The 15890-nt window shown below is 40.5% G+C and overlaps 1 protein-coding gene across 2 annotated transcripts in view; it reads right to left on the bottom strand.

The window, feature by feature from the left end:
* Positions 1 to 15890, bottom strand: part of LOC133639921 (endonuclease V-like) — a 156571-nt gene that overhangs the window by 5738 nt on the left and 134943 nt on the right. The window contains exon 9 of one of the 2 annotated variants that reach the window (XM_062033617.1): positions 9702 to 9756. In XM_062033617.1, coding sequence (XP_061889601.1) covers positions 9746 to 9756 — 11 coding nt within the window. In that variant the 3' untranslated portion in view covers positions 9702 to 9745. Of the gene's footprint in view, positions 1 to 9629; positions 9757 to 15890 lie in introns of those variants that run through there. The other variant, XM_062033616.1, reaches the window with a different exon arrangement.

Genomic DNA, 15890 nt, shown 5'->3' with positions numbered 1-15890 from the left:
TGTTATTAATATTCTGGTTCCTACATTATATATCAATATATATCAATACAGTCTGCAAGGGATACAGTCCGTAAGCACACATGATTGTGCGTGCTGCTGCTCCACTAATAGTACTAACCTTTAACAGTTAATTTTACTCGTTTTCATTAATTACTAGTTTCTATGTAACTGTTTTTATATTGTTTTTATTTTTTATTCAAAACATTTTTTTTAATGTATTTATCTTGTTTTATTTTTTAAAAAGGACCTTATCTTCACCATACCTGGTTGTCCAAATTAGGCATAATAATGTGTTAATTCCACGACTGTATATATCGGTATCGGTTGATATCGGTATCGGTAATTAAGAGTTGGACAATATCGGAATATCGAATATCGGCTAAAAGCCGTTATAGGACATCCCTACTAATGAATCATATTCGGTACTATACCGCCTCTAAAAAGTACCGGTCCCCCACCCGTTGTGTCATGCAGAACGCCCTCAGGAAGAGGTGCTTTAAGACATGGCTAGCTAGCTAGCTAGCGGCTAATGTCTGTCTGTAGCCAGCGGCGTTGTAACTGCTTCAATATCACTAATCCTTGTCACCATAGAGACAAATCAAGTATCGCCTCAGGGGTGTAATATCTGTACATACTTAGTCAACAGCCATACATGTCACACTAAGGGTGGCCGTATGAGCCACGCCAACACTGTCATAAATCTGTGCCATATAGTGAAACCACACTAAACAACAATGACAAACACATTCTGGGAGAATAATTGCACCGCAACACAACATAAACACTGCAGAACAAATCCCCAGAATTCCCTGCAGCACCAACTCTTTACATAAGTTTACATACACTAGTGAAGGACATAATATCATGGCTGTCTTGAGTTTCCAATCATTTCTACAACTCTTATTTTTTTGTGATAAAGTGATTGTAGCACATACTTGTTGGTCACAAAAAACATTCATGAAGTTTGGTTCTTTTATGAATTTATTATGGGTCTACTGAAAATGTGACCAAATCTGCTGGGTCAAAAGTATACATACAGCAACATACATTATCAATTTTGGTAATGTAGAAAAGTTACAATCAAATCAAATTAGCTTCATGGCATGGCCTCTTAACTTCATGTGAGTGATTATGATTGACGTCACCTTCTTTTGACTTCTCTGAGCCCATTTAAATAGTGCTCATGTGATGCAGTCATTAGACTCGGTTACAAACGCGACAATGGGAAAGTCAAAGGAACTCAGCACAGATCTGAAAAAACTAATCATGGACTTGAACAAGTCAGGGAAGTCACTTGGAGCCATTTCAAAGCAGCTTAAGGTCCCAAGAGCAACTGTGCAGACAATTGTTCGTAAGTATAAAGTGCATGGCACAGTTTTGTCACTGCCACGATCAGGAAGAAAACGCAAGCTCTCACCTGCTGCTGAGAGAAAATTGGTCAGGATGATCAAAAGTCAACCGAGAAACACCAAAAAGCAGGTCTGCAATGAATTGGAAGGTGCCGGAACACAGGTGTCAGTGTCCACAGTCAAGCGTGTTTTGCATCGCCAAGGACTGAGAGGCTACCATGCAAGAAGGAAGCCTCTTGCTCCAGAAGTGACTCTTTAAGGCTCGTCTAAAGTTTGCTGCTGATCACATGGACAAAGATAAGACCTTCTGGAGGAAAGTTCTGTGGTCGGATGAAACAAAAATTGAGCTGTTTGGCCACAATACCCAGGAATATGTTTGGAGGAGAAAAGGTGAGGCCTTTAATCCCAGGAACACAATATTATGTCAGACCCACTAGACATCCATTGCTTTCGGTCTCCCCTAGAGGGGGGGTGTTACCCACATATGCGGTCCTCTCCAAGGTTTCTCAGTCATTCACATCGACGTCCCACTGGGGTGAGTTTTTCCTTGCCCTTATGTGGGCTCTGTACCGCGGATGTCGTTGTGGCTTGTGCAGCCCTTTGAGACACTTGTGATTTAGGGCTATATAAATAAACATTGATTGATTGATTGATTGAACACCATGCTTACCGTCAAGCATGGTGGTGGTAGTATTATGCTCTAGGCCTGTTGGAGAGTATATGGGACAATGACAAAGGAGGATTATCTCCAAATTCTTCAGGACAACCTAAAACCATCAGCCCGGAGGTTGGGTCTTGGGCGCAGTTGGGTGTTCCAACAGGAAAATGACCCCAAACACACGTCAAAAGTGGTAAAGGAATGGCTAAATCAGGCTAGAATGAAGGTTTTAGAATGGCCTTCGCAAAGTCCCGACTTAAACGTGTGGACAATGCTGAAGAAACAAGTCCATGTCAGAAAACCAACAAATTTAGCTGAACTGCACCAATTTTTTCAAGAGGAGTGGTCAAAAATTCAAGCAAAAAAATAAAATAAAAATAAAAATAAATAAATAAATAAATAAATAAAATAAAATAAAATAAAACATTTCAAAAATAAAAAATAAAAATTCAAGCAGAAGCTTGTGGATGGCTACCGAAAGTGCCTTATTGCAGTGAAACTTGCCAAGGGACATGTAAGCAGATATTAACATTGCTGTATGTATACTTTTGACCCAGCAGATTTGCTCACATTTTCAGTAGACCCATAATAAATTCATAAAAGAACCAAACTTCATGAATGTTTTTTGTGACCAACAAGTATGTGCTCCAATCACGCTATCACAACAAAAATAAGAGTTGTAGAAATGATTGTAAGCTCAAGACAGCCATGACATGATGTTCTTTACAAGTGTGTTTAACACGACAGCACTGACCCCTCCCACTGATCAATAGTGTCCCATGTGACCACTTCTATTCCTGGATGTCATCCCCGCAGAGTCAGCTCACTTCCCACCTTGTCCTTGCCTTCCGCTCACCTCCATGAGCTGCCAAGTCTGACTCATTTTAAAAGGTATCCCACAGGTGACACATTAGTTGCAATATGTCTCGTTACTATTTATGTTATTGGCACGTCTTTCTATTCCACAGTTCAAATCAAACATAGCCTGCATTACGTGAAACTTATACCGCAAACCAACATGTCTCTTTGAGGATTTTAATGTGTCAGCTCTTGTTTGATACCTCAAATAATTTTTTTTTGGGGGGGGGGGGGGGTGTACAAATATAATTATTAGGAGGGCTCAACAAAACAGATTAACATCTGAATCATGATTCTTATTTATTCTGATTCTAAATCGGATATGTAGCTGATTGTTAGGCCACCTTCGCACTTACTCGCTGTGTGTGTACGTCATAGAAAACCCAAAACCAGTGAAGTTGGCACGTTGTGTAAATGGTAAATAAAAACAGAATACAATGATTTGCAAATCCTTTTCAACTTATATTCAATTGAATAGACTGCAAAGACAACATACTTAATGTTCGAATTGAGAACATTTTTTTTTTTTGTGCAAATAATCATTAATTTAATGGCAGCAACACATTGCAAAAAAGTTGGCACAGGGGCATTTTTACCACTGTGTTACATGGCCTTTCCTTTTAACAACACTCAGTAAACGTTTGGGAACTGGGGAGACCAATTTTTGAAGCTTTTCAGGTGGAATTCTTTCCCATTCTTGCTTGATGTACAGCTTAAGTTGTTCAACAGTCAGGGGTCTTCATTGTGGTATTTTAGGCTTCATAATGCACCACACATTTTCAACGGGAGACAGGTCTGGACTACAGGCAGGCCAGTCTAGTACCCGCACTCTTTTACTATGAAGCCACGCTGTTGTAATGATTACGTTGCTTGGATGGCAACATATGTTACTCCATAACGTGTATGTACCTTTCAGCATTAATGGTGCCTTCACAGATGTGTAAGTTACCCATGCCTTGGGCACTAATACACCCCCATACCATCACAGATGCTGGCTTTTCAACTTTGCGCCTCGAAAAGTCTTGATGGTTCTTTTCCTCTTTGTTCCGGAGAACATGACGTCCACAGTTTCCGAAAACAATTTGAAATGTGGACTCGTCAGACCACAGAACGCTTTTCCACTTAGCATCAATCTATCTTAGATGAGCTCGGGCCCAGCAAAGCCGGCGACGTTTCTGGGTGTTGTTGATAAATGGCTTTCGCCATTTTTAACTTGAGTTTTAACTTGCACTTACAGATGTAGCGACAAACTGTAGTTACTGACAGTGGTTTTGTGAGGAGTTCCTGAGCCCATGTGGTGATATCCTTTACACACCGATGTCGGTTTTGATGCAGTACCGCCTGAGGGATCGAAGGTCACGGGCATTCAATATTGGTTTTCAGCTACGCCGCTTACATGTAGTGATTTCTCCAGATTCTCTGAACCCTTTGATGATATTACGGACCGTAGATGGTGAAATCCCTAAATTCCTTGCAATAGCTGGTTGAGAAAAGTTGCTTTTGCATAATATTGCGAAACAAAACGCCAGATAATATGTCTTACCTTATACACACACACCATAATAATACTGGTATGTTGAAGCACAGTACAATCCATCAAGCGGTGCGGCTTCATAGCTTAGCAAAGTCGTACTAAAAACATTTTGACAGATTTTTGAGCGCCGTGTTTAATGTTCTATATTCTCAATGGAACATTCAAAGTTTTGGTGTTGTTTACTGGCGTATCCCTTATGTGTGACTGCCATCTACTGGCCACACTTATCATTACACCATGTACCAAATATAACAGCTTCGAGGTCGGTAAGCACAACCAGAATCATGCCGTATATTAGGCGCACCGGGCTATAAGGCGCACTGTCGATTTTTGAGAAAATTAAAGGATTTTAAGCGCGCCTTGTAGTCCGAAAAATAGGGTAAACTGCGATGTGTCGTGGGACGACTATACCTAATAAAGTGCAAGTTTGCCAAAAAGAGATGTTTCAATGGCAGGGTTGTATGCTTTAACTAAGTAGTGCTGATTTGCTTGCATTTGTGTATAAGCTAATTAAAATATCTTCCGACAGTAATACAACATCTGTTTTTGTGTATAAAGGATTCTAAAGTTGCATAAAACTCGGATGCTGAGACCGTTGTCATGTGTGACACCTGACCATCGCTCACTAGTTCTGCAGTCATCCAAGCATCGACTGTTCACTCTTTGTTGTCTTTTGAGGCTTTTCTGCAATATTATTGCAAAGACAGAGCCACCAAAACAAGGATGTTCAGAAAAGTTCACTTCTTTTCTTACATTTGTGTGTTGTGTTTTTGCCAAGATACACTTCCTCGCAAACTTTTACACTTTAGCGAGCGTTTTTAAAGCCACTCAATTGTTGTACGACACATGTATATTAATTTATGGACAACCATATATCAGGGACATTTTTTATTTCAATAAAAGGCGCTCAGTAGAAAAGTCTGACTGACCCAAAAAGGTAATGAGAGCAGTTTATAAAAAGAGTCAGTCTGACCCACATCCACTCAGAATGTAGGATGAGTGCATAAAGTTACACTTAAGACTATATTTGCTCAGATGAGAACACCTGCACACACACACACACACACACACACACACACACACACACACACACACACACACACACACACACACACACACACACACACACACACACACACACACACACACACACACACACACACACACACACACACACACACACACACACACACACACACACACACACACACACACACACACACACCCAAACCCACTCTCTTGTATTTCTTACCTTCTTGAGACCTCTTTAGGACCACCCTTTCTAGATATATAAAGATGTGTATTTACAACATTAATAATATATACATACTATGCAAATATAAAAAAGCTTGTTGTGAAAAATTTGTTGGAATTTCACAAGAAAAAGGTCACAATTTCACAAGAAAAACTCAGAATTTTGGCAGTATTATAATAAAAGTCGTAATTTCACCCAATGCAAGTCAACATTTTACAAGAAAAACTGAACATTTGTGCAATGTTGTGATAAAAGTTGGAATTTTACTCAATAACAGTCGCAATTTTACAAGAAAAGCTCTAAATTTTGGCAATTTTATGTAAAGAGTTATAATGTTACTCGACGAAAGTCACAATTTCATAAGAAATCTTTTAAATTTTGGCAATATTATAGTAATAATCTGAATTTTACTCGACAAAATTGTGACAAAAGTCATAATTTTACTCCAAACATGTCACTGTTTTACAAGAACAAAACAAATGGCAATATTGTGACAGAATGACACCATTTTGCATAAAAAAGTAATAATTTTACGAGAAAATATTGCAATATTACAGAAACAGAAAGAATATGAGAAATTGCTCCCAATTTTATAAGAAAAAAGTCGACACATTTTGAGAAAAAGACTGCTTTTAGTTATTTTTCTTAATTTTTTGTTTGTAATTGGTTTTTAATTTTCATTATTTACTTTCAAGTTATTACAGTATGTCTCTATATACTAGGGGTGTGGGAAAAAAATGTATTCAAATTCGAATCGCGATTCTCACGTTGTGCGATTCAGAAACAATTCTCATTTTTTTTAAATCGATTTTTTATTTTATTTATTTATTTAAAAATTTTTTTTTTTTTTTTTTGTAATTAATCAATCTAACAAAACCACACACAGCAATACCATAACAATGCAATCCAATTCCAAAACCAAACCCGACCCAGCAACACTCAGAACTGCAATAAACAGAGCAATTGAGAGGAGACACAAACACGACACAGAACAAACCAAAAGTAGTCAAACAAAAATGAATATTATCAACAACAGTATCAATATTAGTTACAATTTCAACATAGCAGTGATTAAAAATCCCTCATTGACATTATCATTAGACATTTATAAAAATAAAAGAACAATAGTGTCACAGTGGCTTACACTTGCATCACATCTCATAAGCTTGACAACACACTGTGTCCTATATTTTCACAAAGATAAAACAAGTCATATTTTTGGTTCATTTAATAATTAAAACAAATTTACATTATTGCAATACGTTGATAAAACATTGTTCTTTACAATTATAAAAGCTTTTTACAAAAATATACTACTCTGCTTGCATGTCAGCAGACTGGGGTAGATCCTGCTGAAATCTATGTATTGAATGAATAGAGAATCCTTTTGAATTGGGGAAAAAAAATCGTTTTTGAATCGAGAATCGTGTTGAATTGAAAAAAATCACTTTTGAATCGAATCGTGACCCCAAGAATCGATATTGAATCGAATCGTGGGACACCCAAAGATTCACAGCCCTACTATATACATATTTATTTATTTTATTTTATTAATTTTGGCCAAAGGGGGCGCATTTCAATTTCTTAAACACAATTGTTATTACACATGTTGACCAGAGGGGGAGCACTTTTAAAACCGACACACAGTCAATTTGAAAAATCCCTCTTTTTTGGGACTGTCACGCCAAATTTCTTCCCCCTACAAAAACCTCCCCCCCCCCATTTACTTCCAGGGTCATTTCCTCTTATGTCATTTCCTCTTACTCACGTCATTTCCTCTTACTCACGTCATTTCCTCTTACGTCATTGACAGCGATCGATAGCACTTCGGCTTTGACTGCCCGTCGCTGGTTGACCCGTGGAAAACGAATCAAAAATCTTTTAATTCTCCGTCCTGTACGGTAGTCAAATGTGCAATGAGTATTTGTTCACATATGCATTACCAAAGTAACACGATTTATGGGAAACATGAGTGCTGACGTAAAAACAACGAATGAAACTAAAAAAATTTAAGTTCACATAAATGTCATTTTAATTTAGTTCACTTACACAGAGAACTACAAAAAACTGAATTTAACGAATACATTTAGTTTTAATAAAGTTTGATAATGTTGATTGATAATGAATTAACTTATTGTACACTGGTATTCATTTCCGCATATGTCCACGAGTCAAATGTGCAGTCAGGAATATCCTCAAGTTAATTTGTCCGATTAATACTTGTCTGATTAATACAGACGTTTTGTTAACGCTATATTATAAAAAAATAAAATAAAATAAAAAAAACAAGTATCCTTCTAGCGACGGGCAGTCAAAGCCGAAGTGCTATCGATCGCTGTCAATGACGTAAGAGGAAATGACGTAAGAGGAAATGACCCCGGAAGTAAATGGGGGGCGGGGGGGGGGTTTTATAGGGGGAAAAAATTTGGCGTGACAGGATCACCCTACTTTTGATAGATTTCACCACCAGGGGTGCAAATGAGACATTCTCTATTAGATGCAATGGTTTTCCGTATTGGGACCATGATTTATGTCTTAACTTGTTCACCGGTCCTCTTATGGAAGCTACCGTAATTTCCGGACTATAAGCCGCACCTGACTATAAGCCGCACCAGCTAAATTTAGGGGAAAATACAGATTGCTCCATATATAAGCCGCACCCGACTATAAGCCGCAGGGGTTTGATGTGTAATTACCGTAGTATATAGGGGTTCCTGCTACCACGGAGGGGATTGTCGGGACAGAGATGACTGTTTGGGAACGCAAAGCGTCCCATTTATTAACAATAAATCTTTCAATCATTCAATCAAACTTTCACATCTTTGACATGGCGAACAGCATTCGTGCAGAGTACAAATAATACAACGCTGCAAAGTAATACAAAGTGCTCGCCTGTACGTTATCAAAATAACCAGCCTACCGGTATATGAAAAGTCAGTCTTTAATCATTGTGTCATCGTCTTCCTCCTGCGTACTAAAACCACCGAAATCCTCTTTGTCTGTGTCGGAGAAGAACAGGCCGTAAATAAGCCGCACCCTTGTATAAGCCGCAGGGACCAGAACGAGGGGAAAAAGTAGCGGCTTATAGTCCGGAAATTACGGTACTTTTTCTTGTTGATGTCTCAAGAAGGGTAGCAATTAGGGATGTCCGATAATATCGAGCTGCCGATATTATCGGCCGATAAATGCGTTAAAATGTAATATCGGAAATAATCGGTATCGTTTTTTTTATTATTGGTATCGTTTTTTTTTGTTTTTGTTTTTTTTTGTTGTTTTTTTAAATTAAATCAACATAAAAAACACAAGATACACTTACAATTAATGCACCAACCCAAAAAACCTCCCTCCTCATTCACACAAAAGGGTTGTTTCTTTCTGTTATTAATATTCTGGTTCCTACATTATATATCAATATATATCAATACAGTCTGCAAGGGATACAGTCCGTAAGCACACATGATTGTGCGTGCTGCTGCTGGTCCACTAATAGTACTAACCTTTAACAGTTAATGTTACTCATTTTCATTAATTACTAGTTTCTATGTAACTGTTTTTATATTGTTTTACTTTCTTTTTTATTCAAGAAAATGTTTTTAATTTATTTATCTTATTTTATTTTAAAAGTACCTTATCTTCACCATACCTGGTTGTCCAAATTAGGCATAATAATGTGTTAATTCCACGACTGCATATATCGGTTGATATCGGTATCGGTAATTAAAGAGTTGGACAATATCGGAATATCGGATATCGGCAAAAAGCCATTATCGGATATCCCTAGTAGCAATACAAGAACACACACACACACACACACACACACACACACACACACACACACACACACACACACACACACACACACACACACACACACACACACACACACACACACACACACACACACACACACACACACACACACACACGGACCTAAGCTTGCTTTCTACAGGGAAAACTGCAGAGTGATATGAGCGATATCTCAGGTCATGGTCCCCACCAGGACATACAAATACGCACACACACACACACACACACACACTCACACACCTCAAGTTGCTGATCTTTAAAAGTTTCAGAGTTGTTTTGCAGCATCATCCAGTTCCTGAAAAAAAGACAAGAGAAAGACATTAGTCATGAAAAGCATTTATGGCTACAACAAACGCACATTTACTGCATCTGCAGACCCACACGGTATTTCAGCCAAACTTGTATAGCGCTTTTCTACCTTCAAGGTACTCAAAGTGCTTTGACACTAATTCCACATTCACCCATTCACACACACACATTCACACACTGATGGCGGGAGCTGCCACGCAAGGCGCTAACCACCACCAATCAGGAGCAAGGGTGAAGTGTCGTGCTCAAGGACACAACGGACGTGACTAGGTTGGTAGAAGCTGGGGATTGAACCAGGAACCCCGCGCCACGCCGTTCAATGAAGCATAAAAACAAACAGCCTTGAGTACGACATGGAAAGTGTCTACATGAGGTGTTTCTGGACACACCTGTGTCACAGTGCATTGCTCTTAGTGTAGGGGCCATTAGCGGCCCCCGTCATGACTCCCCAACAATGCGGCAGTCTAATCCAGTCCAGCTAGTTTGGGGCACTGAATGGCCACCCAGGGCACATTCAGCGCACTACAGAGGCAAGGTGGCAAAGGTAAAGGAAAGCCTTCGTGCAAAGAAGCCATCATCGTGTCCAGTGAGCAATACAATGATGGGACTTTGGAGTTTTAACAGCAAAACTGGACATGCTGCGCGGCAGACCTAGGATCAGTAAATGTGTAACTTCTTCTATCTTCATGGGAGGGGAGGGGGTGGTTTCAGAAACCCACTGTCAGTAACTAGAGTTGGTCGCTACATCTGTAAGTGCAAGTTAAAACTCTACTATCGCTTCTGACCTTCCTTTTTTTCAACAAGCACCTGGTGTCGAACTTTTGAGATCGGCCCCAGTCCACAAAACATTTCAACATCTCACCCAAGTTAATTGGGGTATACATGCACGCACACGCCCCTCCCCGAATCAACGCCTTCACCACTGCTTAATTCCTCCGGGGTTGTGGGGGCTGAGTAGCGCTTTATAGCGGCAGCCGGCCTCCAGGGTCCCAACCCCCCCACCCTCTGTTGCGAGTTGTTGTGATTACATGTACCATGTTTATGTGTGCCATGCTATGTGAGGTTTTTTCCTCGGACTCAGTCTGGACCCCAGCCTTAGACTGATATTTTTTTTACTCTTCCCCCTTTCCCAATGTCACCTTTTTCCCACCTTTTTAAGGAGCGCTGTAAGTGGCTGATCCGTTGGCGGTCCCGTCTTGTCCCCCTGTAACGTATGTCTGCTCTTAGTGGGATTGTGCCGAAAACGTAATTTCAGTTCTTATGTGTCTTGTACATGTTAAGAATGGACAATAATAAAGCTGCTGTCTGCTGTCTACTATGCAAAGTGAAAGCCATTTATCAACAACACCCAGAAACTCCACCGGCTTCGCTGGGCCCCGAGCTGATGCAAAGTGTAAAAGTGTTCTGTGGTCTGACGAGTCCACATTTCAAGTTGTTTTTGGAAACTGTGGACGTCGTGTAAAGAGGAAAAGAACCATCTGGATTGTTATAGGCGCAAAGTTGAAAAGCCAGCATCTGTGATGGTATGGGGGTGTATTAGTGCCCAAGGCATGGGTAACTTACACATCTGTGAAGGCACCATTAATGCTGAAAGGTACATACAGGTTTTGGAGCAACATATGATGCCATCCAAGCAACGTTATCATGGACGCCCCTGCTTATTTCAGCAAGATAATGCCAAGCCACATGTTTAAACAGCATTGCTTCAAAAGGGATTAAATAAGTGTAAACTTCTTCTCACTCCTTTTCAAATATGTAAAAAAAAAATTGTTTTATATTCTCAATCCTCCAATCCACTTTATTTATATAGCACATTTACACAACAAGAATGTTTCCAAAGTGCTGCACAGCCATGTTAAAAACAATATTAAAAACAATATTATGCTCCACCAATGACTGAATAAAAACAAAAAATAAATGAATAGAAAACCAATATAAAAACAATATAAAAAATAAATATGATTAAAAAACGATTTCAAAGGGTAAAACCAATTAAAACGGTAAAATAGAAATCAAAATTTATAAAAAAACACAGAGGACAACAGAGGACAAAAGACCACACAACTCACTTAGTGTTAAAAGCCAAAGAATAAAAGTTTTAATTTTGTTATAATGGCTGTTAAGGCTATAGCACTGTACTGGATCAGGCTTGCTCTTGTTTTTATGCATATTTGAAATAAAAATATATCAATCAATCAATAGTAAAAGAGTGCGGGTACTAGACTGGCCTGCCTGTAGCCCTGACCTGTCTCCCATTGAAAATGTGTGGCGCATTATGAAGCCTAAAATACCACAACGGAGACCCCCGGACTGTTGAACAACTTAAGCTGTACATCAAGCAAGAATGGGAAAGAATTCCACCTGAAAAGCTTCAAAAATTGGTCTCCTCAGTTCCCAAACGTTTACTGAGTGTTGTTAAAAGGAAAGGCCATGTAACACAGTGGTAAAAATGCCCTCGTGACAACTTTTTTGCCATGTGTTGTTGCCTTTATATTAAATTCAAAGTTAATGTTCGAACATGAAATATCAGAATCAGAATCAGAATCAGAATAGTTTTATTGCCATTGTTTGAGAACGGGTTCACAAACTAGGAATTTTTCTTGGTGCAAACGTGCGACATAAAACACATATAACACATATTTGGTAATAAAAAGAGCTGTAACTGAGCTATCAGATAGACTTAGAAGGGATTCAAGGAATTCAAGGAGCTACTGTTAGGAGTTATTGTTCATTTGCCTGATGGCCGAGGGGAAAAAACTGTTCAGGTGGCGGGAGGTGTGGGTCTGGATGGAGCGTAGTCTCCTGCCTGAGGGGAGAGGGGAGAATAGTGTGTGTCCAGGGTGAGAAGAGTCAGCTGTGATCCGACCCACATGCCTCCTGGTCCTGGAGGAGAACAAGACATGGAGGGATGGGAGCTTGCAGCCAATCACCTTCTCAGCAGCACGTACGATGCGCCGCAGTCTATTCTTATCCTGGACTGTGGCGCCGGGGAACCACACTGTGATGGAGGAGGTCAGGATGGACTCTATGATGGCTGAGTAAAACTGCACCAGCATCTCGGTCGGCACCTTAAGTTTCCTCAGCTGCCGCAGGAAGTACATCCTCTGCTGGGCCTTCTTGATGAGGGAGCTGATGGTCAGCTCCCACTTGAGGTCCTGGGTGATGGTGGTGCCCAAGAAACGGAAAGAGTCCACAATGGGGACGGGGGTGGGAGAGTCAATCAGGGTGAGGGGGGATGGTGGGGCTGTGACTTTCCTGAAGTCCATGATCATCTCCACTGTTTTCTGGGCGTTCAGCTCCAGGTTGTTGAGGCTGCACCAGGACGTCAGCCGGTCCACCTCTCTCCTGTAGGCGGACTCATCGCCATTCGAGATGAGCCCGATGAGGGTGGTGTCATCCGCAAACTTGAGCAGTTTTACGGATTGGTGACTGGAGGTGCAGCAATTTGTATACAGGGAGAAGAGCCAGGGGGAGAGTACACAGCCCTGAGGAGTACCAGTGTTTGTGGTTTGACTGTCCGAGACAATCTTCCCCAGCCGTACGTGCTGTCTTCGGTCTGTCAGGAAGTCATTGATCCAACTGCAGAGGGAGTCGGGCACGCTGAGCTGGTAGAGCTTGTCTCGTAGCAGTCCAGGGAGGATGGTGTTGAAGGCAGAGCTGAAGTCCACAAACAGGATCCTAGCGTAGATTCCTGGGGAGTCCAGATGCTCCAGGATGAAGATATTGACCTGTTGGCTCTGTAGGCGAACTGCAGTGGGTCCAGGAGGGGGGGCGGTGATGTCCTTGAGGTGGGGCAGGACCAAGCGCTCAAAGGACTTCATGACCACAGACGTCAGCGCGACTGGCCTGTAGTCATTTAGTCCTGTGATCCGTGCTTTCTTGGGGACAGGGACAATGGTGGAGGTCTTAAAGCAGGACGGCACGCGGCATAAGTCCAGAGAGGTGTTAAAAATGTCAGTGAAGACAGGAGCCAGCTGGTCCGCACAGTGTCTGAGAGTGGAGGGGGAGACACCATCCGGCCCGGTGGCCTTCCGCGTATTCAGCTTCAAGAACTGCCGGCGTACATAAATATCTTGTCTTTGCAGTCTATTCAATTGAATATAAGTTGAAAAGGATTTGCAAATCATTGTATTCTCTTTTTTTTTTACTATTTACACAACGTGCCAACTTCACTGGTTTTGGGTTTTGTAGATGAAACCTTCGATTTTGTCTTTTTTCCTCCTTACTGTATCCAAAATGACATTTTAAGAGAGGGAGGTAGCAAACAGTGATGACGAACCACTTGGTGTCCCTGCACAGCACTTATTGAATGTGAAGTACAGCCAGTCTCATCTCAATGCCTATTTTGTCACGTCCTTGTGTTCTCAGTCCAAAAATACCGACTACTTAATCCTCGTTATAAACGTGGCATTATTCCACTGCACGTGTGCCAGCCTGCAACATATTTGGATGATCAATATTTCCTTTAATAATATTCAAAAGACTAATGCTGGGTTTTTTTTTTAAGATACACTGGAGTTTCATGGCTCAGGACTCGACTAATTAGAGTTATGAAGTCTAATAGGCGAAGTTTTAATTAAATATGGTGATACATGGGATAAAAGCATGCAGTACTAATTGCAAACAGTGGGCATTTGCACAATATTATGTTGCTGAGTACAAAAACAAAGTCAGGAGAAGTTAAATGGCCCTTAAGCTCCCGCCACAGTTTGTTTTTACATCAGTGAAAAATGGAGGGTATGGTAATTCACTTGTACCAATTATTATTGTTATCATTCTCAACGCTGACCTATTAAGGAGAATGACATCGGCGAGTAAACAAGCTGTTGAGTTACACTTTATTGCTAAAATCCGTCACATTCTTTGTCGATTACCCGCAGCTTTTTTACAACAGGACAGTAAAAACAAATGAAATGAAACATGTTTATTTGTTTGCCGATGTTGTCCTGTCTTGCTGAGACTTAATAGTTTTTCAACAAATTAGGCATTTCCAAGTACTTTATATTAGGACCGGGTATAATAAAGTTTTTAGAACGTTTATGACCCGTCATTATCGTGGAGGATGATGTCCGGCTTAATTAATGCAATTGAAGCAAAAATTGAGTGCAGTACTCGACTAAAACCAGCAGAGGTGCTGATTGAGTCTTAATGAGGATGTGGTGTAAAGAAGAACATGAGATAACTAGATGAGTGGTTCCTGTTTTCTTTTGCTCCAAAACATTTTGTATTTATTTGGTAATACAATGAGAAATTGTACAAAACCCAAAACCAGTGAAGTTGGCACGTTGTGTAAATGGTAAATAAAAACAGAATACAATGTTTCGCAAATCCTTTTCAACTTATATTCAATTGAATAGACTGCAAAGACAAGATATTTCACGTTCGAACTAAGAAAATTTTTTTGTTTTGCAAATAATCATTAACTTAGAATTTAATGGCAGCAACACATTGCAAACAAGTTGGCACAGTTGGACATTTGTACCACTGTGTTACATGGCCTTTCCTTTTAACAACACTCAGTAAACGTTTGGGAACTGAGGAGACCAATTTTTGAAGCTTTTCAGTTGGAATTCTTTCCCATTCTTGCTTGATGTACAGCTTAAGTTGTTCAACAGTCCGGGGTCTCCATTGTGGTATTTTAGGCTTCATAATGCGCCACACATTTTCAATGGGAGACAGCTCTGGACTACAGGCAGGCCAGTCTAGTACCCGCACTCTTTTACTATGAAGCCACGCTGTTGTAACACATGGCTTGGCATTGTCTTGCTGAAATAAGCAGGGGCGTCCATGATAACGTTGCTTGGATGGCAACATATGTTGCTCCAAAACCTGTATGTACCTTTCAGCATTAATGGCGCCTTCACAGATGTGTAAGTTACCCATGCCTTGGGCACTAATACACCCCCATACCATCACAGATGCTGGCTTTTCAACTTTGCGCCTATAACAATCCGGATGGTTCTTTTCCTCTTTGGCCCGGAGGACACGACGTCCACAGTTTCCAAAAACAATTTGAAATGTGAACTCGTCAGACCACAGAACGCTTTTCCACTTTGCATCAGTCCATCTTAGATGAGCTCGGGCCCAGCGAAGCTGGCGCCGTTTCTGGGTGTTGTTGAT

The sequence above is a fragment of the Entelurus aequoreus genome, linkage group LG22, assembly GCF_033978785.1.
Source record: "Entelurus aequoreus isolate RoL-2023_Sb linkage group LG22, RoL_Eaeq_v1.1, whole genome shotgun sequence".
NCBI lineage: Eukaryota > Metazoa > Chordata > Actinopteri > Syngnathiformes > Syngnathidae > Entelurus > Entelurus aequoreus.
Note: the sequence above shows the minus strand (reverse complement) of the source record. Positions and strands in the feature narration are given on the sequence as shown.